General features: G+C 42.9%; 1 protein-coding gene and 1 long non-coding RNA gene across 5 annotated transcripts in view; one reads left to right on the top strand and one right to left on the bottom strand.

Annotated features, from left to right (window-relative positions):
* PRKCQ (protein kinase C theta) overlaps positions 1–27,345 on the bottom strand; it is a 186,125-nt gene that overhangs the window by 109,766 nt on the left and 49,014 nt on the right. Inside the window, exons 2-9 of one of the 3 annotated variants that reach the window (XM_045060841.1) lie at positions 23,322–23,612; positions 22,335–22,461; positions 18,270–18,469; positions 14,845–14,905; positions 8,530–8,692; positions 7,361–7,392; positions 7,179–7,264; positions 1,893–2,022 (exon numbers count right to left, since the gene is read on the bottom strand). In XM_045060841.1, coding sequence (XP_044916776.1) covers positions 1,893–2,022; positions 7,179–7,264; positions 7,361–7,392; positions 8,530–8,692; positions 14,845–14,905; positions 18,270–18,469; positions 22,335–22,461; positions 23,322–23,339 — 817 coding nt within the window. In that variant the 5' untranslated portion in view covers positions 23,340–23,612. Of the gene's footprint in view, positions 1–1,892; positions 2,023–7,178; positions 7,265–7,360; positions 7,393–8,529; positions 8,693–14,844; positions 14,906–18,269; positions 18,470–22,334; positions 22,462–23,321; positions 23,613–27,345 lie in introns of those variants that run through there. The other 2 variants (XM_006933217.5, XM_019833904.3) reach the window with 2 other exon arrangements.
* LOC102899605 lies at positions 222–11,338 on the top strand. 2 transcript variants are annotated; one of them, XR_006600276.1, is made up of 4 exons: positions 222–432; positions 2,876–2,961; positions 8,699–8,843; positions 11,281–11,338. It is a non-coding gene; the product is annotated as an uncharacterized LOC102899605 (long non-coding RNA). The 2 variants fall into 2 exon arrangements; XR_440656.4 differs by lacking the exon at positions 11,281–11,338 and having other exon boundaries at positions 8,699–9,799.

The following is a 27,345-nucleotide window of genomic DNA, read 5'->3' on the forward strand; positions in this document are numbered from 1 at the left end:
GTCTGTAGGTATCGGCCAGATACCTACAGAGGGTGCTGGGGAGGAAGGGAGGGGAGAAGAGGGAAGAGGAAAGGAAGGGAGAGTGGAGAGGGGCTGCCTGGCATGCAGGAGGTGGGGGGAGACAGGGAAAGAGAAGGGAATGGAGGAGAAAGAACGTTAGGGAGGACGGAACAGAAACAATGTCTGTGAAACAATGGCGAAGAACCGTCGTAGAGGGTTCTAAGCTCAGAGGCAGAGACAGGCTGTTGGCACCACTGGGCAGCTGGGGTGCTCAGGCTCTAGGGAGGGGAAACCTGAGCTGTGAGAGAGACCATCAGAGGACCAGGGGAGCCATCACTCATGCCTCGCTTGTTCCATTCGGGAATTACTTCTTGCCTATGAACTCCTAAAGATCCTCCAGACTACTAGGCCCACCTGTGTGCTCTCGAGCAGGTATAAACAGCAAGGTGCTCAGTGGCACTTCTGGGCTACGGAGGGGTTATTGAGATGAATTCTCACTACATCTGGGTTTTGCCTTCAGTGACGGTTTGAAAGCCTAACCTTCCTCCTGCCTCCACTAACATGTCACTCCAGACTCCACCGGGCATGTAAACGCAACGGGGATGAGGAAGAGAAGGCTGTTGAAGGGGATCCTTGCATTTATTACTAGAACAGATGAACACAGGGGAAGGGAAGGGAAAATAAGATCAACACAGGCAGCGAGGCAAACCATAGCTCAACTACAGAGAACAAACTGAGGGTTGCTGGAGGGGAGGGAATGGACTAGACGGGGAATGGGCATTCAAGAAGGCACTTGTTGGGATGAGCCCTGGATGTTATACGGAAAGGACGAATCACTGGGCGCTACTCCAGAAACCAAACTACACTGTAGGTTAGCTAACTTGAATTTAAAGAAGTTTAAAAAAAAAAAAAAAAGATAAGAATTGCAGAAGATTTAACCAGTGGCATAAAACAAAATGGGGTGACCAAGAAAAAGTAAAGTGGCTTCTACCTTTAATCATTCAAAACAGAAAGGCCTCTGCCACAGCAGAACTCTCTCCTTTTCAAAAGTCTATCTGGCCCTGTTCCACCCCCAGCCCCACTCAAAAGGCAGAAGTGGCTTGTGGGAATCTTTCCCTCCCTCCGGCCTAATCCTGATGTGACAGCATCTCGGTGTCTAGAGGTTATCGCCTTAGCCATTTGAACTTTTAGAGCATTGCAGTGCTTTTTACTCCTTCTCAGGGCAGGTCTAAAAATCTTGACGAGTGCAGAGCTGTGGGCTCCGTCCGGCTGTACTGCCAGCTGCAATGCCAGCCTTCAAGGGGAGATCAGAGGAGGGAGAATGGTAAGAGGGGTGGGCCTCTTACTGGGCACTGTGAGTTTGCAGCACGCTTAGGGCCCAGAGCCTACGGTCTCAGTCACGGAATTCTCATGTGCAGGACCATCCATCAGCCAAGCAGATGAGCTGGGCTTGCTCCCCGATGGGCTACACAGAGAATCTGTAGGGCTGGTGTGAGGGAGAGAGGCAGGGTCAGAAGGGGCAGACTCCGAACACTGAGACACGGCAGGGCAGGTCCCAGCCGGGGGGCCAGTCAGGGAAAATGCTATCTTCCTTTCTCCCCAGCACAACAGGGAACGAGAGAAGGGGGACAGGTCAGGAGACTTGACATTTAGACTCAACGGGCTTGCACTTCTCTGGGCTACAAGGATTAAGGTGTTGGGGGTGGAAAGGAAGGAACAGCACTGGTGTCTCATCCTGGGCACTTCACATTCAAGACGTCGGGGTCATCCGGGTCAGCTGGAGAAGTCCAGCCTCCCTCCTCCCCCCTTCCCTCATGCTCTCCATCAAGGCTGCAGAGCCACCCCTTAGGGGGCCTGCAACGGGGCCCACACTCCTTTCCCACTGGACTCACCGTCGCACTTGAGTCCTTGCCTCGCCAGGCCCCACAGCAGGGTCCCACAGTGCTCACAGAAGGTCGGGCTTTTGTAATTGTAGACTTTGAATCTGTGTGGCATGTCAATTTTGAATCTCTCCTTGTGGAACTGAAAAAAGGAAGAACGTGTGACCAAACGCGCGTCCCTGCTTTTCAACTTTGGGTCTCTTGGCACTCCAGTCCAACAGAGCACTGAAAACACTGGAACAATGTGCACTTACTTCAGGGCATAAGTGTTACTTGTCAACCCTTCCGGCCACGGCCAAAGAAGGCAGGCAGCCATTAGCTCTTCCAGGCAAGGGGCAAGTGCGTAATATGCAGACGTCGGGTAACCTGGAGTTAGCTGAACGCGTGGGGCGTTCCCACAGAGAGGCTCACAGCTTCAGGAAGAGGGGACTGGGGTCACTTATCTAAATGGGATCTAAGTAAACGTTGCACTGCCCTTCCTATTTTCAGACAAATACTTCCTTTTCTTTTTCAACCCAGAACGAGTATGCTAACCTTTGGAAGATGTTTACGTAATACTTCCTCTAGGGGAGACACTGCTATGGGCTTAACAGTATAAAAGCCTACGTGTGAAGCATGTCACAGCTCTTGCATGTGGATGGAGGGGGTGACAGGCAGGGAAAGGGGCCTGCCAGGTGCTGGGGACAAGTATGCCGCACATATTACCTCTCACACACGTGATATTACAAATACCCCCTTGGAAGTCGCCTCTATTAGAATCCTCATTTGATACATGGGGAGGCTAAGCACAGAGAGGCCAAGACTCTTGTCTAGGTCGCACACGAGCGAGTGGGCTAGGACGTCTACAAGTCGAAAGTCAGAATCAGCCTGTACCCTTTCACCCTTACCCTTTCTCCAACAAAATGAACCTGATGATTTAGGGGATGGGGAGAGGGGAGATAAGAGAGGGATGCTGTTGGTAGATATACAGCAGGATTCTTTTGTTTTGTTTTTAGTTTTCTGGAGTTGAAATTATCTCCGTTAGCCAACCGTATCACATGAACAGCATCAGCAGCCACAGCATCAGGAGGTTTGATTCCTGGTAAGAATACCGATATTGTGTAAGAAAGTTTTACCTAAGACTTATCATCTCTCCAGAAGTTCTTAATTAGACAATTCCCTTGGGGATGTGCACAGCAAAGACGACCTATTCATTCACGGTGATGTATCTAATATTACCACCGAGGATGTTAGCCACCATCGGGTCATTAGAATGGCTGTTTGAAATTATTTAAAAGTTGCCTAGAACCTCTTCTACTCATTTTCGACCAAGAAAAAATAATTTTCAGATCTCAGCTTGTATAAACATTCCCAGGTAAATATGAACAATTAATGACAAGGTCCAGGCTGGGAGTCTTCTCCCTCAAATCTAAACCCCAAGCTCAAATAGTTCAAGATATGTCTGGGAAAGACTATAGATTTGTACTTTCCAATATGATATTCATTTAGCCATGTGGGCCAAGTGAGCACCTGCAAGGAGGTAAAACGATACACTCTCAGTATAAAATACACACTGCATTTTGAAGATTTTGTAAGAGAAAAAGAACGTAAACTATCTCATTAATTTTCATGTGAGGATACCTGAAAATTTAAAATTATACTCGTGGCTCTCATTCTATTTCCAGTGGACATTAGCCATTGAGGTTAAGAGACATTCTTATAATTTGTGATTTTTCCAGGAAAGCTGAAGGCATCAGGTAGAGAGAGCAGAAAGGCAGGTTGCGAGGTGGTGATTTGGTTTAAACAAACAAAACACTGGTCTGGCAGAGAAAGACAAATACTGTATCATCTCACTTATATGTGGAATCAAAAACAAAAACAAAAACAACCCCCACCCCCCAAACTCATAGAAAGAGATCAGACTTGTGGTTCTCGGAGGCAGAGGGTTGGGGGGCAGGGGTAAGTGGAGGAAGGTGGTCAAAAGGTACAAACTTCCATTTATAAGATAGATAAATCCTAGGGATGGAACCTACAGCATGGTGACCACAACCAACATGGCTGGGTGATGTACAAGGAAGAGAGTAGATCCTAAGAGTTTTCATCACAAGGAGAAATCCTGTTTTCTCTTTTTATTCTATCTATTTATTATTATTTTTTTAAGATGAAATTTATTGTCAAATTGGTTTCCATACAACACCCAGTGCTCATCCTAGCAGGTGCCCTCCTCAATGCCCGTCACCCACCCTCCCCTCCCTCCCACCCCCCATCAACCCTCAGTTTATTCTCAGTTTTTAAGAGTCTCTTATGGTTTGCCTCCTTCCCTCTCTGTAACTTTTTTCCCCCCTTCCCCATGGTCTTCTGTTAAGTTTCTCAGGATCCACATAAGACTGAAAACATATGGTATCTGTCTTTCTCTGTAGGACTTATTTCACTTAGCATAACACTCTCCAGTTCCATCCACGTTGCTACAAAAGGCCAGATTTCATTCTTTCTCATTGCCAAGTAGTATTCCATTGTATGTATAAACCACAACTTCTTTATCCATTCGTCAGTTGATGGACATTTAAGGTCTTTCCATAATTTGGCTATTGTTGAGAGTGCTGCTATAAACATTGGGGTACAAGTGCCCCTATACGTCAGCACTCCTGTATGTATTCCTTGGGTAAATTCCTAGCAGTGCTATTGCTGGGTCATAGGGTAGATCTATTTTTAATTTTTTGAGGAACCTCCACACTGTTTTCCAGAATGGTGATGGATGTTAGCTGAACCCATCGTGGTAATGATTTCATAGTATATGTAAATCAAACCATCATGCTGTATGCCTTAAACTTATACAATGATGTATGTCATTACTTCTCAATAAAACTGGGACAGGGGGAACCCCCAACACCACTGCTCTGGGAGATTGAGACATGAAATTGAGTCCCAGCCTGGCTACTTATATTATAGATGGTTGACTATGGAGGAACTACTTTAACCTCTTTAGGCCTTAGAAGAGTCACCTGTAATAGAAGACTGTCCCCTTTCCAACTCTAAATTTTAGGAGATATTCTGCTCTGCAAAAATTCAATCAATTTGCCTTCTCTGTGCCTGCCCCATGGCTGGAGAAAATCCCACACCTGGCAGGCTGGCCCTTCAAACTCAGATGGACTTTTCACTGTCCTTGGCACTCCTACTGTCCTTCTCTAACCACCTTGCTTTCCCATCCCAAGAAAATTCTCTCACAGATCCTTTCTCCTCAAAGCCACTTGCTGCTTTCTCTTCTTCCTTCCCCCAATCTCCAGACTGCACTGAAGTAGTAAGCTGTCTAAGGGAGGCTCTCTCACCTTCCTGCCCCCAAATCTACAACGCACTGTCATCTGCAACCATCTTCTCCTCCCTTTCTGCTACAATTGGTGAACCATCGGTCTGTCCATCACAGACTCATCCCCACATGTGCTTTGGACATCTTCCCCTCTTGCCAAGGGTGGACTTCTTCCCTCCTGGCTGCTCTGGGTTTCCCTCTCTCTAGCTTCATCCATCTCTCATCTCTCTCCAGCTATGGGAGTACTGCCATCCTTTGGGTCGCACCTCTTTTCAGCTACTGTTCTACCTCAATGAGCTTCAGGTTAGTCTTCTTGATAGTATTAGCACATAAATTGTGTCCACGTCGTCAGCTTCCAGGAACCTTCAGTGCTGGTCAATGAAGCGAACACTCTACAATTTTTTGAAATGTCTTGGATCAAGGGCCCCAGATATCTCCATGTGGTCCTTATTTTAGTGGCAATGACCACAATTGACCCCTTTTCTTTCTGGTTTCTGTAAGCTCATTTACTGTTAATATATGGAGAGCCTTTTCTGAACTCTTATTCTCAGTCATTATCCCAGGCTCCTTCTCTTCTACCTAATGCAGTTTTAGATTCCTTTGGGGAATTTATATATTCGGTCTATGGGCTCATATAAATTCCAAGTGCATATAAAATTGTCCACTGATACCTCTACTTGGATGTCTACAGGCATCTCAGGTTGGACTTATTAAAAAATGAAATAGTAATTTCTCCTCTAGTCTTACATTGTTATGGTTCTGCCTCTACCCCACTGCTCAAGACAAAAACCTGGGCATCATCTTTATTTCCCTCTCTTTTATTTTTCACATCCAATCCACTGGCAAATCCAGTCATTTCTAACATGGCAATCACCTGAAAATCTGCTCACTTCGCTCCACCTCCATTGTTACCATACTGGTAACATCAACCGTCCCCCTTAGGGGGACTTCTGTAGTCACCTCTGGTTTTTTATGTTCACACCTCAACCCACCATTTCCCTACAGCAGTCACCAAGTGGGCTTCCCACTATAGGTCAAATAAAATCCAACCACTTCCCTGGGGTCTAAAAACCTCCATCCAATCTAGGTCCTGCCAAGTTCCCCAAATTCGTGTTCTATTTTTTCTCTTGCCCTTGCTGTTTCAGCCTCATGGTCTCATTTCAGGTCCTAGAACATGCGGACTCTTTCCCCCTTGGGGCCTTTTCTGTCTGGAGGCTCTCAGCTTAAAGGCTCCCTCCCCTGGGAGATTCCCTGACCTTTGGTTTAAGTAGGTCACTCAGTTATTTTCCACCATCACACCCTGTTGGCTATTTTCTTAGCACTTAATATAAGTGGAAACAATACATTGTTGTTAATTACGTAGTTCCCTAATTTTATGGTAAGGTCCATAAAGGCAGGACCGGGTCTGTTTTGGCTCTGCTGTGCATTGTCTGTAGTAGAGTATTTTTCATGTATTGGATACACACTAAATACCTGTTGAATGAAGAAGGAAATATAGGAAAAGGAAGTGTGCCTGACTTTCTGGGTCTGCTTCCCTTTCCTAGGGGGTAACTTGTTTCCACGCCATATGCCTCAAAGTTCGTTATGAAAGAAGCACTTGCCTCTCCACATAAGAATTATATTTCTGTTACATCTCATACAAACCGTGTAAATGCTTACAGGTATTTTATAATTGTTTTCCTCTATTCTTTAACTGTCCCTTCTGGCTCTAGATGCCACAAGAGTCGTTCTCATATAATTGCCCCAAACTGTGTTTTCTGGCCACTTTCTATCATGCTTTTCCTGAAAAGGTAGAGTCATCGATATTCTTATTAGTCTTTTCTTATTCATCCTCTAGTTTTGGATCTCAGTAACAATCATTATTGAAGAGGAAAGGGTTTTGGGGAGATTGACGTTCATTGATATGCGTAAGGATTCAAGCTCAAGCAGTGCTAAACATTAGTGGGTTGTAAAATTTAATGTCAGGATAAAGAGTTCTCATATTTCAGACAGAAAAGAGGAACTTAAATACATACCATGGTTTCTCTGCTATTGATAGCTGATCCTGTGCACTTAGCTATAACTTTATCGATACACTTCTTGTGGATTGCCGCATTACACTCTGGAAAGAAATGATTGCCGCTTAAGATTTTCAGAAGTGAAGGAACAATTAAATACAAAGAATGACAGTAATACAACAGAAACCCTTCTTACTTACGTCGACACTGGTAGCCTTGTTTGTTCAGACCCCTGCAATAAAGCAGATGTTTGATTTATTTGGATGTTCGAGTCAACAGCACCCCAAACATTAAAAGGTAAGCAAGATCTCATAGCTTCCTACTATCAGAGCATTTACTGATCAGCAGCCCTGGTCTATCACTGGCCAAGAGTGTTAATATATTTGTTTGTTTGTTTTTTAAGCTGCTTTGTTAAAAGTCTGATAGTTAAATAAACGAGGAGCTTTTGTTTTCCCCCTCACTTGCGAATTTTCCAAACCAACACGTAGAGATGAAAATGAATGACTGAAAACGCATCACAGGCACCTAGCAGCAAATTTCTATGTCCTACACGTAAAAAGTCATTGTCTCTCTAAGCTCAGTACAGATGGGTAAAGACACCTGACCTGTACGATGTTTTATTTTTTTCTGAGTGTCTGATAATATTTGCAATTACTAAATTCTTAAGCTTAAGACCCATTCCCGTGTAACACTATTAGAAAGGAAGGTGATTCTAGTCATTCAATGAAAACAGCTGGTGGAAATACACCAAAACACTATTTGACCTTTGGGTACCCTAGCTAGGCTGAGGTTGTGCGTTGATGAATGCTCAAAGAACACCCCCACCAAGAGGTGAGGAGGCTAAAACCTGAGACAAGAGTCATTTCAGGTCTCTGCTGTCCCATCGCCTTTGCTATGTGCCTACTGAGGCTTGAACTGATCTCTGTCTGAAGACTGCTAAGACACCCGAGAGCCCTGTAAACATCTAAACCTATTAGCTCCAATGCAGAAGTGTTTCCTTTTGCACACATTAGTACCAGCACAGTTGGGCTATCAAGGTGGTAGAACTTTCGACTGTACAACTGTGCCAGCTCTCCCTCTTCTGCCCTTCCCTCTTACCCCCAGTAGCCCCCATTTAATCAGAAGCCAAAGTTCTTGGAAATTATTCCTGCTCGAGCTGGCTTCCTTGCCCTATAGGGGTCACATTATGAAAATACTGTATAGAATCACACTTTCAGCTTCATCCATCCAGGTGAGGCCGGTGAAAAGGCTCATGTAGTAGTTATGCCAGCACATCCCACTGAGGTAGAGCATGCCAGCCCTGGCAGGTTAAGAGGATGGGACAAAATGCGTAACGGGAAGCTTGGAGTAAAATGCCAAGTTACCATACCAGACAAACTCATGGCAGACAGAGCAAAATGTGGGTTGGGGGAAAAAGGTGGCGGTAAACTCATGGCACTTGACGTGGTGGACTTTGGCCTGTTTGATGGCTCCTCGGCGGTGATGCAAAGCAAAGAAGCCTTCAGACTCGAATTCACTCATATCCTTTGTGTCTGCAGGAACAGGAAAGACAGAGAACAAAGTGAAGTTCTGCGATATGGCTGTCACAACCGGGTGGGGAGGATGGGGAGATGGGGAAGGGGTAGAGACGGACAAGGAATCAGGCAAGCATCGACACCAGTAAAATTCCAAGTACTTATTAAGGTTGGTATAGCACTAAGCTTCTTTCTTCAATTATATGATACAGAATTATCACAGGGTGTATTACTATAGGGTTGAAACAATGAGGTTGCATCACTGGCTCAATCCCTCACTCCTCTCTGACTGAGCTGAGCTATCCTCTTTCCATTTTTAAAACCAGAGGTCAGAACTTTCAAGGTATTTATCAACCTCTCCTATTCGCTGTCAATGATGAGTCAGCCAGAAAAAGCAGGAAGTGGCAAATACTTTTCTGCCTGTAATTCTAGAGAATACTGTGGTTACTGACAGCAACTTAGAAATAGCACTTTTTTTTTTAATCTCCCAGAATGCTTTACATCTGGTTGTTTATGGGCAGGGTCCAATAGACTGAGAGGAGGTAGCTAGACTTGTGTGTGAGGGCAAAACCACTTTCGAAAGTTGTTTATGCTCTGGTTCCTGACGTCTATAGTAATCAGGTGCACCAGCTACAGACTATGCTGGTCAGTGTAGAAAAAGCCAGAAATTAATAGATCACTGCAATCATTTGTTAATGTCTAGGTAATCCTGGATGTAACCTAGTCATTTATATCAAATCACAACATTAATTTCTTCAGTTCACCCTGGGTTCTGGCTATTGGTGAAGGTACTATGGTAGTCACTGTCTATAGTGCCCTATGCCCTGATGACATCTTCCCAAAAGGCTAGAATACTAGTGATTTCCTGGCTGAAGCCCAGACTCAAAGAAAACACACAATAGCAAGGCAGTCATGGCTCAACAGTGTGATGAAAACCCCAGCATGCAAGAAAGAACAAAATAGTAAATAAGAAAGGATTAAAAAATATAATCATCATTACTGAAATAAGGATAATGAATTTAATGATTATAAGTTCTAAAATCATAATTTTAGGGGTGCCTGGGTGGCTCAGTCAGTTAAGCATAGGTCTTCAGCTCAGGTCACAATCTCACAGCTTGTGAGTTCAAACCCGTCAGGCTCTGTGCAGAGCCTGGAGTCTGCTTTGGATTCTGTGTCTCCCTCTCTCTCTTGCCCTCTCTCTTTCAAAAAATGAGTAAACATTTAAAAAAATTTAAAAAAATTAAAATTATAATTTTAAATACCTTGGAAGATTCTTAGATTATTCTATTTCTTGTGTTTATACAAGCATAAAACATGGAAGTTTAGCAACAGTAAGAGGCTCATATTTCACAAATAGAAAGAATTAACAATATTTAAACCAGATTACTTCCATTCTGGCTAAGTAGTGGCAGGCTCTGACAACACGTTTGATACAAATGTCCCTGACATGATACCTTATTTTCCACATCCCTAATAGTGGCCAGGCGAGAAACCTATTGGTAGATAATGAGCAGGGGGCATATGGATGGAGACCTCTCCCCTAGGAATCCACCCAAGTCCTAGGCTACATTTTATGACTAAAGTCTTCTCTACGGTGGTTCACAGGTCTGTTTTATGGCAACTCCAAATTCCCAGATAAAGAGCATTCCCCGTAACTCTCTAAAAACTTCCACAGATGAGACATAATACTTTGCCTAATACTTTACGGTTAGGTCATGTAAGGTTTTTTATTTGGAACTGAGCTATAAATAATTGGGTTTGGCGAATGAGGGGTTGAATTCAGGGTCACTGAGGCAACTGCCATTTTCCACAAGTTCTGATATAAGCAGATCTATTTACAACTTGTGACTGGCGGAGTAGGTGGTTTGTCAGTAAGATTTGACTCATTTCTATTTTGGTCCAGATGAAATGCAATAAAGTATAAAATTACTTTTGAATTCAGACAATGGAAGTGAGTTATTCTGGGAACCCTACTGTATTACTGTAAAAAATTATATGTACACACACACACACACACACACAGTCTGAGCGTCAAACTAGAATACTGTAAATTTTTTGTTAAAGGTCAGAAAGTACTAGAAATAAGTTGACTCCCTTGGTCCTTTCTCTGATTTTCTTTATCCTCTAACCATTTTGGTCATTACAAGAGAGCAACTGTGCAAAAGCTCAGAATTTCTTGAATTCTTCTGGCATTTATGTTTTTGTTTTTGTTTTTTTTTGTGAAGTAAGTTGTTCCTCTGTTTAAGTTTATTTATTTTTGAGAGTGAGAGAGAACATGAGCAGGGGAGGGGCAGAGAGAGGAGAGAGAGAATCCCAAGCAGGCTCCACGCTGCTAGTGCAGAGCCTGACACAGGGCTTGATCCCATGGACCATGGGATCATGACCTGAGCCAAAATCAAGAGCGAGATGGTAAGTGACAGAGCCCCAATGAATGAGGATTTTAAAAGAGAATGGAGTGATTTGTGTGTGGAGAGCAATGAGCAACTTGTTTCCCTGTAGAGTAGAAAACTATTGATGCTTCCATTAAAGAGGGTGTGGGAGGCATGACATTATCTTTTTATTTTTTTAAAAAAAAATTTTAATGTTTATTCATTTTTGAAAGACAGAGAGAGACGGAGCACAAGCAGGAGTGGGGCAGAGAGAGAGGGGGACACAGAATCTGAAGCAGGCTCCAGGCTCTGAGCTGTCAGCACAGAGCCCGACGTGGGACTTGAACTCATAAGCCGTGGATGAAGTTGAGTGCTCAACCGACTGAGCCATCCAGGCGCCCCGACATGACATTATCTTAAACTTTATCCAAGACTGAATTCTGTGTCCTCCCCCAATTGTTTTCTCTTCCCATATCCCCCATTCCTACCACTCCTATTATCATTTTCCTACTCTACTTATTTTAATAAATATGGTCAATGTCTTCCCCTTCATTCAACTCTCATTTTTAAAGAAGTATAAAGCACTTCAACCATGCGCTTATAATGGGCATACCCTTTCATCTAAACTGCCATGAAATCTTATTTTCTTTTGGGCTCTTTATTTCATTCCTATAACAATGCCCCTAGACCAGATTCTCATCACCTCTCCACTGAAAAAATGAAATTGTGTAGGCTCTCTCCCTATCCAGTCTATCTCCTTTTACAGATTTGTCCCACATTCTGACACAAGAAATTTCCCCCAAATACTTTCAACATAACATGGCCTGCTTGTTATGGGACTGTGACTCCTTGGTGACTTTCCTAGGTCTGCACACTCCTCTTGCCTGATTCAAGTCCTCCAAGATCTATCTTGGATTCTTCATTCTGATTTTAGCAAGGGCCCTCTGATCTGTCCAGACTGGTCTTCCCACAGTTCTGCAATGCATTAATATTTGTGCTTAAACCTGCATGTTTTCCTTCTAGAAAACAATCCCTCTTCTTTGCAAATTCAACTCTGCCTATCTTTCAATGTCCACTCCTATGGAATTTTCTGGAATGAAGGCAACCCATACTGACCTCTTGCTTAATCAGTATTTATGTGGCCTAGGACTAAATTCTTCTCTAATTGTTCAGTCTCTACCACCTCTTTGATCTAGGCTTAAGCTCTTGAGTATGAGAACTCGTGTCTTGGTTTTTTGAATCCTTCTGAAAACGATTTTTTTTATATATAGTAATAAACATTCTTACAATGGAATGAAATTGTATACTTCTGGTCATCAATAAGGAATTTTCTAGTTGGGTTATTCCTTAATAGTGTTTGTTAAAAATAGAGCTTTGGGATATATAAAAATTTAGAAATGGAGTCTCAGTGTGGGTCTAGGTATAAAAAATTTTAAATATGACAAAATTTTACTCTTAAAAAAAAAACCCTTCCTGGACTTGAGTAATCACAATCTGTGAAATATCATTGTTTTCACCTTATCTGAATATTCTCTCTCATTCTTTTTTTAAATCTTTAAAAAAATTTTTTAATGTTTATTTATTTATTTTTTTTAATTTTTTTTTCAACGTTTTTATTTATTTTTGGGACAGAGAGAGACAGAGCATGAACGGGGGAGGGGCAGAGAGAGAGGGAGACACAGAATCGGAAACAGGCTCCAGGCTCCGAGCCATCAGCCCAGAGCCTGACGCGGGGCTCGAACTCACGGACCGCGAGATCATGACCTGGCTGAAGTCGGACGCTTAACCGACTGCGCCACCCAGGCGCCCTGTGTTTATTTATTTTTGAGAGAGAAAGAGAGAGACAGAACATGAGCAGGGGAGGGGCAGAGAGAGAGGGAGACACAGAATCCGAAGCAGGCTGCAGGCTCTAGGCTCTGAGCTGTTAACACAGAGCCCGATGCGGGGCTCGAACTCACAAACTGTGAGATCATGACCTGAGCTGAAGTCAGATGTTTAACCGACCGAGCCACCCAGGTGCCCCATATTCTCTCTCATTCTAACAGAAAATTGAAGTTCTATAGCCATAGGATGAGTAACCATGAACTGTTTCTCAAAGCAGCAGTCTTTAAATCATTTACCCAACATACTTGGCATTCTCATAGAAGACTTCTTTCAGTTTACATTAGATCATGTTTTGAACTAATGGGAAGAACACACTTCCTCTGCCTGAGGGAACTGAACACCATTGGAATTATCATTTGGGCCGGCACTTTCACTTTTTAGGCAGGCCTGGTTATTCAGCTTCCTACAACCACTCTGTATCATTTGGCCAACTCAGAAAGAGTCCAATGCCAAGTATTATGTTTCTAGAGCCTCTACAAGATAAAAGAAGAAAAGTTCAGATTGTTTTGCTGCCTCTTTAGGAATCCACTTCTTTACCAAAAAAAAAAAAAAAAAAAAAAAGGATTATGGAAAATTTTGAATCCATACCAAAGTTGAGCAAATACTGTAATCAATTTCCCAGCACTGATCATCCGGCTTCAATAATTACAAGTCCATGACCACCACTCTTTTTCAATATACCCTATCTACTATTCATACCTGCATACCAACGGGTTGTTTTGAAGCAAATTCCTGGTATGATATTATCTATAAGTATTTTGGTATGTATGTTAAAGATGAGTACCTGTTTTAAGAAATAAAACCATAATACCATTTCGCACCTAAAAAATGTATAACAATGTCTCAATATCACCAAATGTCTGGTGAGGGTTCAAGTGTCCCCGATTATCTCATCATATATATTTTTTAATGTATTTGCTTGAATCTGGAGCCAGAGACATTGTATATGTTAGGCCCAGACCCAGAAAGCACCATAAATCTACACTAAAACTTGTTTCTTGGTAGTAAAACTAATGCAGGAAAAAATAAAATCAATTTGTAATCCGTAAGTACACAGATCCACCCTGAGGTTTAGGGTTTTATGAGTAGCAGCATTTGATTTATTTACACAGACCTTTGGTGACAGTACAAATGCAACAGAAGGAAGAGACAGGCTGTCACAGTTACCAAGCGTGAGGGCTCAGAAATGTAAACTCTCTGATCCACGTCTGTGTGTCACGTGGGAATGAAACTCTTTCGCTTTCCTTCCTGTTTCTAAAAGGATTTGACGTGATGAACTTGAAGCATTGTTATTTTGCTACTAGCATTATGGAAAATACTTACTAGTGTCCCATTTATTTTGTATTTTACTGAGATTGTGATTGCCTAGGTTATCTATCGATCCATCTATCTATAAATGTTTATTTACTTATTTTGAAGGGAGAGCCAGAGAGAGGGGGAGAGAGAGAATCCAAAGCAGGATTCTCTTGAGCCCCAATGCCAGGCTCAATCCCACGAACCATGAGATCATGACCTGATCAAAAATCAAGAGTCAGATGCTTAACTGAGCCAGCCAGGTATCCCTGATTTATTAATTTATACACAATGTATATACACATAGTGACACATAAACAGAGCCTTTTATATTTACGTTACATTCCCAAACTGAAATAAAGACAGACTATAAAAGCACTGAGCACTGAGTTCACACCTTTTGGAAACTAACGCTATATGTGTTTTACAATTCTATGTGTATCTGGCCCAGATAGAATATTTTCAACTAATATTTGAGCACCACTGAAAACTTTTAAGAAAACTCAGTGGGTTTCCTTTTCTCCCAATTCTCTTCTGTATTATTGCAAAAGTCAAATAAATTGCACACGAGGAAAAGGCCCATGCCCTCCACACCCCCAAAGGAGAAGACAAAATATCACTTGCCACTCATTTCCAGAAAGTATCTTGCATTCATTAGCATTCGGCCCTCAGGTTTTAGCTCTAACTGATGGAGAGAGAGAGAAAAAAAAAGAAATATCAGTCAGAATGTGAAATAATCAGGAATTTAATGACATAGTAACTGGCGAGTGTAGTGATGGCCAGAGATTTCCAATGTAGAGCCCGAGCAACTCCTTCTTCTTTCATTTTACTCCTATAGGTCATCATCAGAGTAGCACAGCCTCTGTGGATACAGCCTTTCTCTCATTAAAACACCCCAGAAACTCATTAATTTTGCTTGGAGATCCAAATTTCCAATAGGAAGCAACACAGTTCTCAGTTTCTATTTGATTTTCTTGCCCCGTGCTGCTTCCTATCTGTACACTTGCCGTAGGGCAGATTCAGATCGCCACCATGACAAAAGAATCAGAGACACCAGGGCCAGCTAATTGGGGGAGCAGTAGGTCTTTTGGAAGGAAAGATGGATCCTGCCTTGAGGGTGCCTACTCAGTGTCCCTAGGTTAACCAGGGCATTAAGTGGAAACAGTGTTTTCCTTTCGGTAGGAGCGACTGTTTTCCTTGGGAAAGTGCTGGATAATCTACCAAGGGAAACTTCAACTAGATGAGTCTAAGAATGGATAAAAATGCATATTTTAATATCGTCATGTAGAAGAGACCAGAACAGAGTGACATTAAAGGGATGATGCAGGATATCATGTGATGTGACATGGGGGAAAATGACAAATCCAAGAAAACTCGAGTACTATTGCTCACATCTGAAGCCACGGCACTAGGTCGTTAGTATACGGAAAAGACTCAGAAGGTGAGCTGAAGGTCAATATTGGTCATTGCATCCATGGGTTCACCAGACTCACTGAGAAATAGTAAGAAATGTGTGGCTGAACCCAGGACTGAATTGAACCGTGGTTAAATAATTTACTGGCTGTGTGACCTCGTGCGTGTCACTGAGCCTTTCAAGATCTCTGCAAAGCTGACATAATAGTGAGAGTTACGTCACAGCATCATAACTATTTGAATTTTACGAGAACATAAGCATTTACTGCTTGGTCAACTATAAATCTTCACGCAAGCTTAAAACAGATTAGTGAGAACAGAAGTGCTTTTAACATCAAGTATATACACCTTGTCCTCCGGTTTGTGGTATAAATCATAAAGACGTTGGCAAAAAGGCACCAGGAAGAGCAAGAAATAAGGGGCTCGTTCCCAAGCGAAGTGGGGACAGTTGGTCCCAGGTGACCACCAAGTTGTGGGAATTAGTGATGGCGGAGGAAGTTGAACCAGTTGGCTGCTGGAAAGCCAGCAGCCATAGGAAGTCCTGTTTGCACCATGCCTTTGAGAGCGAACCACACAAACAGGTGAAATCTTGGGAAAGCAGACGGTAAGTCTGAGTGTGGAGCGGAGAAACTGGATGGAGTCTGGGGAGGTGAAGAGGCAACTTTCAGACAATAGATATTTTTTAAGTAGAGATATTTTTAAGGAAGTGGATTTCAACAGAGCGAGGGAAAAATCTAAGCCCAAAGCACCCTGTTGGCCCTTAAACACTATAAGTGAAAGCAAACTAAGAAGTGACCTTGAAAAAAGGTTGCTAGATAAATGAGGATCTGAGGGCCACCAAGTGCTTGTGTCTAAATAACCTTAGAATGCAAAAGAAGTGAAAAGTCTGACAAGAATAAAACCAGGAACAGCCAAGGCAAGAAGGCAAATGCAACTTTAAGATCTAGATATAATAGAAAAGAGACCTGCTCATCAGCGAAGTCTAAATAAATAATTTAAAAATTAGTTGTCCTTTCGTTACCTGAAAAGGAAATCAAATAGCATGCTACTTAAAAAAATTGGGGATTTGGTGACTTTAAAAAATGAGGCAGGGGGTGCCTAGGTGGCTCAGTCGGTCGAGCGTCCGACTTTGGCTCAGGTCATGATCTCGCGGTCCGTGAGTTCGAGCCCCGCGTCAGGCTCTGTGCTGACAGCTCGGAGCCTGGAGCCTGCTTCAGATTCTGTGCCTCCCTCTCTCTCTGCCCCAACCCACTCGCATTCTGTCTCTGTCTCTCTCAAAAATAAATAAACATTAAAAAAAATTTTTTTTAAATGAGGCAGAAGGCAGAAAATAAATGGGAATGAGCAGAATATGGAGGGAGACTTGGTCGAATGAATGTCTTTTCCCGGCCGAGCTAAATACTGCCCTGCCTTAAGCTACAGACAGTCTCAGGGTCTCACATTCTCTGGTTTGTGTAAATCCTTTCATGGCAACTCACACATCTGTGACGTCATTAGATCATTTTGCCTCTTCTTACCTGCCTCCGCCGTCCCTCAAGAGGAGATCTGTTTCCATGACCCTTTCTCCAAGTGGACACGGAATTCCTCCAACAGATATTGCTGGACTACCTTTTCTAAACATACGTAAGCCTGGGAACTTAAAAAAAACTCTTGGTCTATGTCTATCTTCAAAGATTACTTTAGTGTCACCAGCAAAGATGTGTATGAATATATATTCTTCTAAAAAGTATTGATTTTTTTTGAGGCCACATGTAGAACACTGACACAAAAATCTAGTTGGTAGGTTTCTAGCATTCCCATTTTGAAACCAGTGACTTCAAAACCTTCTGGGTGGAGTTCTTAAAAATCTGAGCTACAGGAAATAAGCAGAAAGATAAGATTCTCTCCTTTTGCATAAATAATAAAGCATTTGAAAACATTTTCTGGGATTCAGGTAATTTAAAATCAGTACTTACCGGTGGGTTTTCTTTTTCATCATTTTGTAGACCCAAGAAATTTTCATTAGCATTTTTTTATGCATCCATATTTTGCTCTTTTCTTTAACATTGCTAAGCCTTTGCTACCCAAGCAGTTATAACCTAAGGTTTCCAAAACTTGTGGTAACATGGATTGTTTATGACGTACTTTTTACTGCAGAGTGAGCCTTACAAGTGAATAGGGAATTTTTTGGGGGGGGCTAAAAAAATTGATAGGGATAGGCAAAGTATGGAGAGGGCAGACCAAATATCACATGGGTCTTTGCTGTTCCTCTCATCTATCTGTATGTTTCTCTAATCTTCGAAGATATCAAGAGATCACACAGATATGATACCTCCATAAATAGGGAGCAGTTAGGTTCCCAAGTTAAGGGGGATCTGTGATATTTCTGAGCTTACTTTTGCACTTATAAATCAATAAGTGTTCTTCACAGCCTAAGAGACCTTCTTCACCTTAACATAGGAATCAAGATAGAGTGTGTTGATAAGTTTTATAGTCCACAACGAATAGTCACTGTCGTTAGCAGAGACTCTGTTTTCTCAAGGCTAGTGTGTCATAAATTCAGGATGACACTGGAACTATGCTCTTGTCTTTGGTGAACGTGGTGCTGACCACTGAATGGTGTGACCTTTCAAAGAGCCTGCAGCCTGGATACTTACCCATATCTCCGCCTTGCCATTGTTCTTCCTGCATCGCTCAGCCAGAGAGGAGAGCTCGACAGTAGTTTCGGATATTAGGTCCACGTTCTTGCCCTTCACAATGATCTGCATGACTCTTCCCTTGTTGATGTGGGCATCGAAAGTGCTGTCCCAGGGTGGGTACATAGTGGGCTTTTTCTGGATATACATCTGCCCATTCTCTGGGAACAGAAAGATATGTTCTCGTTACTCCTTTAGCCAACTCTGGGAAATAATTCCACTTGACGTTGGCACCCATTCTCTCTGTTCTCTAGGATCTATAATTCCCGTTGGAAGGTCAAAAACAACACACACAACACTAGAGACAGGATGAGACAGTCCCAAGGTCTACATGCAAGGTAATGTATTGAAACTTTAAAGTCAATCTAGTAATTTAGGCAACAAAAATTGGATCATGTCTTGGACTAGCAGTGTTCTTTCTCTATTCAACAGTTAGTTTCTTCACTTTGAGGGTGAACACCTGAGCAAATAAAAAGACATCAGGGCCTCGGCTTGATGTATTTGGGAGGGTAGAGTGACCTAGGTCCCATTCTCTACCTGTTATATACTTTTATGCCTTTGGGGGTCTTCCTTTGTTAATCTGCAAAGGGTGGACACACTAATTAATTTCACTGTCATCTGGTAAAAAAAAAAAACTGCTGTGTGTTTATCTGAAAGACTCTGTGGTAAAATTTAAGGTTTATGGTGAGTGCTTCTTTAAAAAGATATTTAGAAGTTTTCTATTTGACATACATGCACTATGAGGTAAAACTTTTGTTCTTTTCCATTCTTTATTTTTTTGGGGAGAAGAGAAAGAGCATGGTGGGAGGGGTGGAGAGAGAAGGAGAAAGAGAGAATCCCAGGCAGGCTCCACACTGTCAGCGTGGAGCCCGATGCAGGGCTCGAACCCACAAACTGTGAGATCATGACCTGAGTCGAAATCAAGAGTTGGACGCCTAACCAAATTGGCCACCCAGGTGCCCCAAGATAAAACCTTCAAAACATAAGGAGCCATTATTTGCTTCTCTAACTCTCAAGAAAGGATACATTTTACATGTATCATGCACCCTAAGCAAAAACTAACAGGTGACTCAGAGAGGCGGTGGTCTTAATCCATGGGGTCAGGGAAGCAGGCTATAGACCTACAGGTGAGAAAAGGCAGCCAGGCAGCCAGGAGACCCGGATGTAGTTGCTGAGAACCGTGGTCAGGGTGATAAAGAGTAAATAAAACCTTCCCAGAACCACCAAGGTGACTGGGAAAGAGTTTGCTGGTGGAATTAAGTAGTGTTGGTATAGCTTTCATCCCCACTGGATTTTCTATAGTATTTATACTTTAATCATTTCAAAAGCAGCAAACTGCAGCTGTATCTGAACCTCGGTTTCTTGTGATAAACAGCACACTACGTGGCGGATTTAAATGCAGTCATGTTGGTAAAGCAAAAGGGAAAAATCCATCTAAGCACGGAAACAAAGCAGTTCTGACTCCCGATAGCCCCTTCTCTCTCACGCACAATGCCAAAGCGGGACACATGCCTAGCATTTGCTAAATGATTTGGGAAGTATATAAGCACTTGAATAAGTGGAAACTTCTAATTCTAGATAAACCTGGCTATGAAAGGGATAAACTCTGACAACGGTGAGGGTGGAAGAGGAAGGGGAAGATTTTTATGGCTTGCTTAAAAAAAAATTTAACCGGAGATGGGACTTTTGAAAAATGCCAATGGCAATTCTATAACGACCGGAGTAACATTTTGCTTCCACGGACTGGAAGCCCTTCTTTCTCAGAACTCCTCAGCTGCAACCATTCTCCACGCCCTGCATGGGACAGAGATACGTGCCCAATGGCGCTTCTCATGCTCTCTCACTAGGTTTGTAAGCACCCAAAAAGAGGACCAGAGCTCAGGATCCTCTCTATTTATGGTATGTTTTTATCATTTTCAAAGGCTCCCAGAATGACAACACTCTGCCCTGTTGACTCATTATGGAAAATGCAGCCTAACACCCTCAAGATTGATAGGGTTTTAAAAATTGGTGCAGCCACTATGGAAAACAGTATGGAGGGCTCTCAAAGCTTAAAAATAGAATTATCATATGATCCAGTATTTCCACTGCCGGGTATTTACCCAAAGAGAACAAAACCACCAGTTTGAAAAGCTACATGCACCCCTATGTTTATTGATGCAGCATTATTTATATAGTAGCCAAGATATGGAAATGACCTAAGAGTCCACCAATAGATGAATGGATAAGGAAGATCTACGTGCAATGGAATATTACACAGCCATAAAAGGGATGAGCTCGTGCCGTTTGTAACAACATAGACAATCTAGAGGGTGGTAGGCTCTAGAGAGAAAGAGAAATACTATACAATTTTACTCATATGTGGAATATTTTTTTAAAAAAACCAAATGAATAAATAAACAAAAAGCAGAATCAGGCCTATAAATAGGGAGCACCGATGGTTTCTAGAGGGGTGGAGTGGGGTGGGGGATGGGCAAAATGGGTAAAGGAGAAAGGGAAGGCTAGGCTTCCATTTCTGGAATAAGTCACGAGGATAAAAGGTACAGCACGGGGAGTATAGTCAGTGGTACTGTAATAGTGTCCTAGGCCGACAGATGGCAGTTACCCTGGTGGTGAGCATAGCAGAAGGTATAGATTTGTCGAATCGCTACACTGAACACCTGAAACTAGTAAGACGTTTGAGCGTCAACGATACTCAAATGAAAAAAATCTAAAAAACCCAAACCCCATAAATTGTACAAAAATAATATTTGAATTGTGACGGGCAGAGTGATTTCTCGTCAGAACAAAACCAAAGACAAAATCAAAAACCAAACTCTCCAGATGCCACAGGCTAACCTTTTGGAAAAAACGAAGCTGTCGTCTTTTCTGACAAGGTCTCTTGATCCCCATGGCCGATCCGACCACGTTCAAAGGCAAGGCCGAAAGAAGAAATGAAAAAGAGGCTCTCAGGAGGCAAATGTCAGTGAGGCCCGTGCTTAGAGAGAAGGAGCTCCCGGAGACCCATTAAGTGGAAAGCGGCTTTGAGAAACTCAGACATGTCACACTTCAAAGGTTTCTGTGACATTTGAAAGGTTTTAGATCCGGAGCAAGTGCCACTCTCACTTGCAACTAAACAGGAGAGGAATCCGGGCAGAAGGGAAATCAGGATGATTTGGACCTTCTCCTCCGCTTGGTGCACACTCCCGGTGGCTGCAAGGGTGGAGTCCGTCACGAAGGGAGGTCTCTAAGGGAGGGAAAGGCCAGCCTGGTGGGATTTGGAAACCCACGATTTTGAGCTGGAAACACCTCGTTGGAGGTTCTCAGCTGCCGAATCGGGTTCCTCCCGCATCCGCAAACGCCACTCCCTGAGACGCCTTTTCAGTACCACCCCATGGGAAATAACACACACTTCTCTGTCCCCAAGTCTCTCCTCCCCCCACTTTGCCCTGCTTCGGTTTTCTGCCCAGCACTCCTCCTCATTATTCCTTATATTCTAGTTTGTTCCATACCTCTCTTCCTCTGCTAGAGTAGAAGCTCTAAAGGAAAAGCACTTTTTCCGCCCACTGGACACTAGGCGCTCCATAAATACGCACCGTGTGAACCACCCGGGATGGCTCCCCTCAATAACCATCTTCAGAGTTCATTGTGAGATTGTGCAGACTTAATCTATCTGTATTCACTGGAAATAACCAGGGTTAGCAGTGCAGGTGCCATGTTCGACTTGAGCTCACCAGTAGATTTTATTACCCCCATTAAGTCCTCACATCATGTCTTCAACCCATTTCTCCTTTTCTTTGTTCCTTTCGCGTATGTGAGAAAATGGCGCAGTGAAATGGACTATGAGGGAGGAGACCTGGGTCTCCGCCTGAGTCGGTCACTAAGCTCATACGCCCTTGAGGAAGTACTTAGCTTGGCTGGCCATCAGGTTCCTGAACTGCAAAATTAGGTTGAACCAGATGACTCTGACGTTTCTGGAAGGACTTGCTTCCTAGTTCACACAAGGACTTTCCTCCTCACCCACCTCGAACACCCACTCAAGCTTACCTGATTCAACATATTCTTTGACCAGCACAGCGCAGTAAGGGTTAACAGCCTCTCCCTGACATGGCTGGCAGGACCCACAGTCGAAGTTGGACAAACCAATGCGAAGAAATGGTGACATGGTTGCTCCCTGCAAAGTGACAAAGACACATGCTGTTGGGGGCTATAAAATATGTTATTTTGGGTGTCCCGTTCCCACTTAACCAGCGCTTTATCACTGACAGCTCAGAGGCTCAAATGGCTCAAGGATCCATTTAAGCAAATACTTTTACTTCCCCTTCTGCAAAGGACATTATTGGGCTCACCCCAAACCCCAGACTGACTAGCCAAGGAAAGAGGCTTCCCGACGTCTGCATTACTCAACCTTGTCAGCTAGAACTATAATTCCACTCCTAATTTAAGGGGGTTACACTTAATGGTTGCAGAAACAGGCAAGAAAAATTTCCAACATTTTATTTCTTCTGTTAAGCAAGCAGGTACCCAAGAAACAACCCACAATAATAAGAAAATGAGTTTAGAAAGGGTGAGTCTATTTTAGTCACAAAAACATGACACCACAAAATTCTTACGTGGGCTATTTATGTGTGTGATGCACTTGGCTCTGGGCATTTAGCAGCTGAACTCTATTTACTTCAGACATTTCAAAAAGGTCTACTTTCTCCGCGGTCATATATGCCTGTGTATATGTACATATATGCACACGTATGTACCTCCATATAAAATAAGCCTTTGAACATTCCAAAGCACCTAAAAAAATCCCAAATCATTGCCCACCATAAAAGAACGCCTTATCATCTAAGGATAAATGACAAAAGCCAAATTACCGATAATTATGCATACCTAGGGATATGAGGGGAAAGCCATCATAATGTTGGCGAACAAATTCCAGGATTCTAGTCTCGTTCTTCGTCTGCTATTCCTTCATGGCCTTGTTTGGACACTTACCTCAAGTAACCACCCATTACCCCCACTTTTCTTTCTTTTACCTACTTTTCCATGAGGTCCCATTAATCTGAAACTACCATCTGGTATTCGGTGGAAAAGTTACGTCTTTGCTTCTTCTCTCTTCTTGAACTGTTCTCTCCTCAGTCTCTTAAGTAAGCCAAAGATAAGAACAATGAAGCATTAGCTGTCCTTTCTACCTTTGTAGAAAGAAAGACAAGTCCTCAGAATGATAGGACCCCACATGTGAGCGCCAATGGCATAATCCCAGATCTGGCAGGGCCATTCAAGACTGCTGGTTCTCTGAAGTGCTGGCTGGTCTTTGAGTGTTTTCTGAACCTACAGAGAGAGATTAGGGGCTCTTGACAACTGCTGTGAACTTCATGGATTCTAAGAAAGTCTCAATCGCCCACAATTTAGCAGGGTTTAACTAAAGGACACGGTTGTAAAATCATCATATTTTTCAGGTGTCCTTAGTCTCTGAAATACATTCCATAGAAGTCACACTGTTGAAACGGTCACCAGATGACTTCTAGATGTGTCTTCAGGGGCCCCCTTCACCCTCTGACAGCCTCTGAGGTTAGTATTCTTGGACGGGAGCCAGGCTAATGACTGAGAGCTCTCTGGAGAAAACTTCCTTGACAACAGCCCCTTTCCTGGGTCACGTAGGTCTTCTGGACAAATCTATACTTTTCTGCACTAATAGGAAAGATCGCCAAGAGTGTCCTCATTTACAAGTGTTTACCATACGTGGACCCTCTGAAGATTTCCTCAACACGAGTAAAGTTAAGTAATTAATTCTGAGTCTGGAGGGATCACTGACTCATAAAGCCTGAGTTACAACCACTGTGACCTTTAGTGACGGATGTGTCACTTTGCTATTTCCAGGCTGGGCTCAGAATTCACAGCAGCAACTCAACATGCACCTGGAAAAGTCTGTCCGGGGAGCAGACAGAAACCTCCAGGGTGATGAGGGTTTCCAGATGCAGTAGGGGAGGGAATCATAGCGGAATCTCCTTCTCCTCCAGAACGCCCTGCTTAGCTGATTTCCTAGCCCACCAGCCACCCAGATTTGCTAGCCCTAGCCCCTCACCCATGAGCATCTTGGCATTTTACCCCAGGCATGCATCTGTTTGCTGGCCAGGCCACTGCCTCACTTTTTAAAGGTCTAGTCACGGGGACAGGACCTGACATTTGCACATCTAGAAGACAGAACGGGCATCTGTGTGCTGAACCTAACATGTTGTTTGCTCAGGGGCGCGTGGTTTGTTTTTTAACATTTTTTTTAAATGTTTATTCACCTTTTGAGAGACAGAGACAGTGTGTGAGCAGGGCAGGGGCAGAGAGAGAGGGAGACACAGAATCCGAAGCAGGCTCCCGGCTCTGAGCTGTCAGTACAGAGCCTGATATGGGGCTTGAACTCACAAACCGTGAGATCGTGACCTGAGCGGAAGTCAGATGCTCAACCGACAGAGCCACCCAGGCACCCGTAGGGGTGCATTTTTTTAAGGTAAAAGGCAGCATTTCATTCCTGAGCTACTCAGAGTTTTTCCCCTCCTGTAGCTTCAATGTGAAATGTGATCATTATGAAAAATAAATACACAAATTGTAAAAAATCTTCTCATAGTTCCACAGCGGAAGCAAGTCGCTACTACTCTTTTGATGTATTTTCTTTCGTCTTTTTTTAATGAACAGGTTTTGTGGTTTTGCTTTACATGCTTTGCTCATACTGTGTTTACGGGATTATATTTGGCTTTTTAATTTCACATCTTGCCAGGGGCGCCTGGGGGGCTCAGTTGGTTGAGCGTCTGACTTCGGCTCAGGTCACGATTCACAGTCTGTGGGTTCGAGCCCCGCGTCGGGCTCTGTGCTGACAGCTCGGAGCCTGGAGACGGCTTCGGATTCTGTGTCTCCCTCTCTCTCTGTCCCTCTCCCCCTCTCAAAAATAAACATTAAAAAAACCCAAATGCTTTAATTTAACATTTTGCCATAAAAATTGTCCAAGGTAGTATGTTATCTTTGTAAACATCCTTTAACTTCTTGCACCATCTTCTAATGACCTGTTTTACTAAAGTCTTGTAGTTAAATGTTTAGACACATGTTTTTTCATAATAGAAATCATGCCGTAATAAGCACCTTTTTATAATTTTTTTAAATTTAGGAATACTGCATCAGTGTAGATCACTAGTGTTTTCAATATGACTAGATCAAGTGGTATTACTATTTGTAAGTCTTACACATTTGAAGACCATAATAAAACAAAGTCAAAGAAAATATCTAGAGTAACTACAACAGACAATAACTGTCATTCTTTATAATAAGCATACACAAATTTGAAAAAGCCAAACAAAATAAAAACCACCTATGACCCAAGGAATTAAGTGGCAATAACACAAAGTATACCAAATATTAAAAAAACAAACAAACATAGTTTCAATTAGTTATGTGGGAAGATGTTCAGCCTGTGAGCGCTTTAAGAAATGCAAAATGGGGGTGCCTGGGTGGCTCAGTCGGTGATCCCACTTCGGCACAGGTCGTGATCTTGGGGTTCATGAGTTCAAGCCCTGCATCAGGCTCTGTGCTGACAGCTTGGAGCCTGGAACCTGCTTCGGATACTGTGTCTCCTTCTCTGTCTTCCCCTCCCCTGCTCACACTGTCTCTTTCTCTCTCTCAAAAATAGGTAAACATTAAAAATATATATATATATACATATATATATATACATATATATATATACATACTAAGAAATGCAAAATAAAACAAGATACTATATAATTGCATTTACAGGACATTCTTGAAAAGACAAAACCGTATGGAGACAACAGTGGTTAGCAGTGGTTTGGACAGAGGACAGGGGGTTATAAAGATAGAGCATGAGCAAGCTTTGGGCGTGGGGAGGTGACCCTGTAGTATAGCTGGTCACGGTGATGGTCACAGAAATCTAGATTTAAATTCACAGAATTATATAGCAAGAACAACTGTCAATTCTACCACGTGACCATTTCAAAACCAAAATTTAAAAATATGCTGTTGGCATTTCAAGGCATGGACTATAAATTCAGAGGTGATATAGATAAAATGCACACCGGTATGGACAAAAGAATATACATCAGGAAACTAAGAATTCATACAATAAAACACTGAATTAAAATCTAAAGTAATCATGAGTAGCTTCGATTTATTAGAGGGAAAATGTCAAAGCCTTAAAAAAAAAACAAATGGCTTTTACTCTGCTATTGAAGCTCTCTTGAAAGTTTTTGCCTTTTATGGGGCGCCTGGGTGGCGCAGTCGGTTAAGCGTCCGACTTCAGCCAGGTCACGATCTCGCGGTCCGTGAGTTCGAGCCCCGCGTCAGGCTCTGGGCTGATGGCTCGGAGCCTGGAGCCTGTTTCCGATTCTGTGTCTCCCTCTCTCTCTGCCCCTCCCCCGTTCATGCTCTGTCTCTCCCTGTCCCAAAAATAAATAAACGTTGAAAAAAAAAAAAAAAGAAAGTTTTTGCCTTTTGGAGCAAATAACTGAGAAAGGATCATATTGGAATTTGATAATGCATATTCTTTGGGGATCTATTAATATTCAACTCTTCACAAAACTCTAACAATAAAAAGAGTTAAACTATTTAAATATAAAACACGACACAATAGCATTTTTTTTTAAGCCACTGCAACTAGCAAGTATTTTTGAAATGCTCTTACCTAACACTGGCAAGGGCAACACGAATCGCGCCCTTGTAAACAATGCTGTTGTGAATGTAAATGTCCGCAATCCTGTTGAAGGCTCGCACACGTGTGTGTGTGCACGGGCGCACCAAGATGGTATGTAATAAGCATTCAAGGATGAAATTAACATGCAAGATTTTTGTCATCAGCCCCTCATCTCCCGGGTCCAAGCAGAACTCAGGGTCCTGCCTTTCGAATGGGCCCCGTCTATTTCACCAGCTCGGTGACGGGTACCCTGGCGCTCTGCCCAGCACTCGGATGTCACCTTTCCCCTCCTGGACCGGAGCTGGTTTGCCTTGCCCCTTCCTTCCCCTTCCCGGCCCCACTTGCCTCAGCGTGACTCCAAGCCACCACAAC

Source organism: Felis catus, chromosome B4 (assembly GCF_018350175.1).
Source record: "Felis catus isolate Fca126 chromosome B4, F.catus_Fca126_mat1.0, whole genome shotgun sequence".
Lineage (NCBI taxonomy): Eukaryota > Metazoa > Chordata > Mammalia > Carnivora > Felidae > Felis > Felis catus.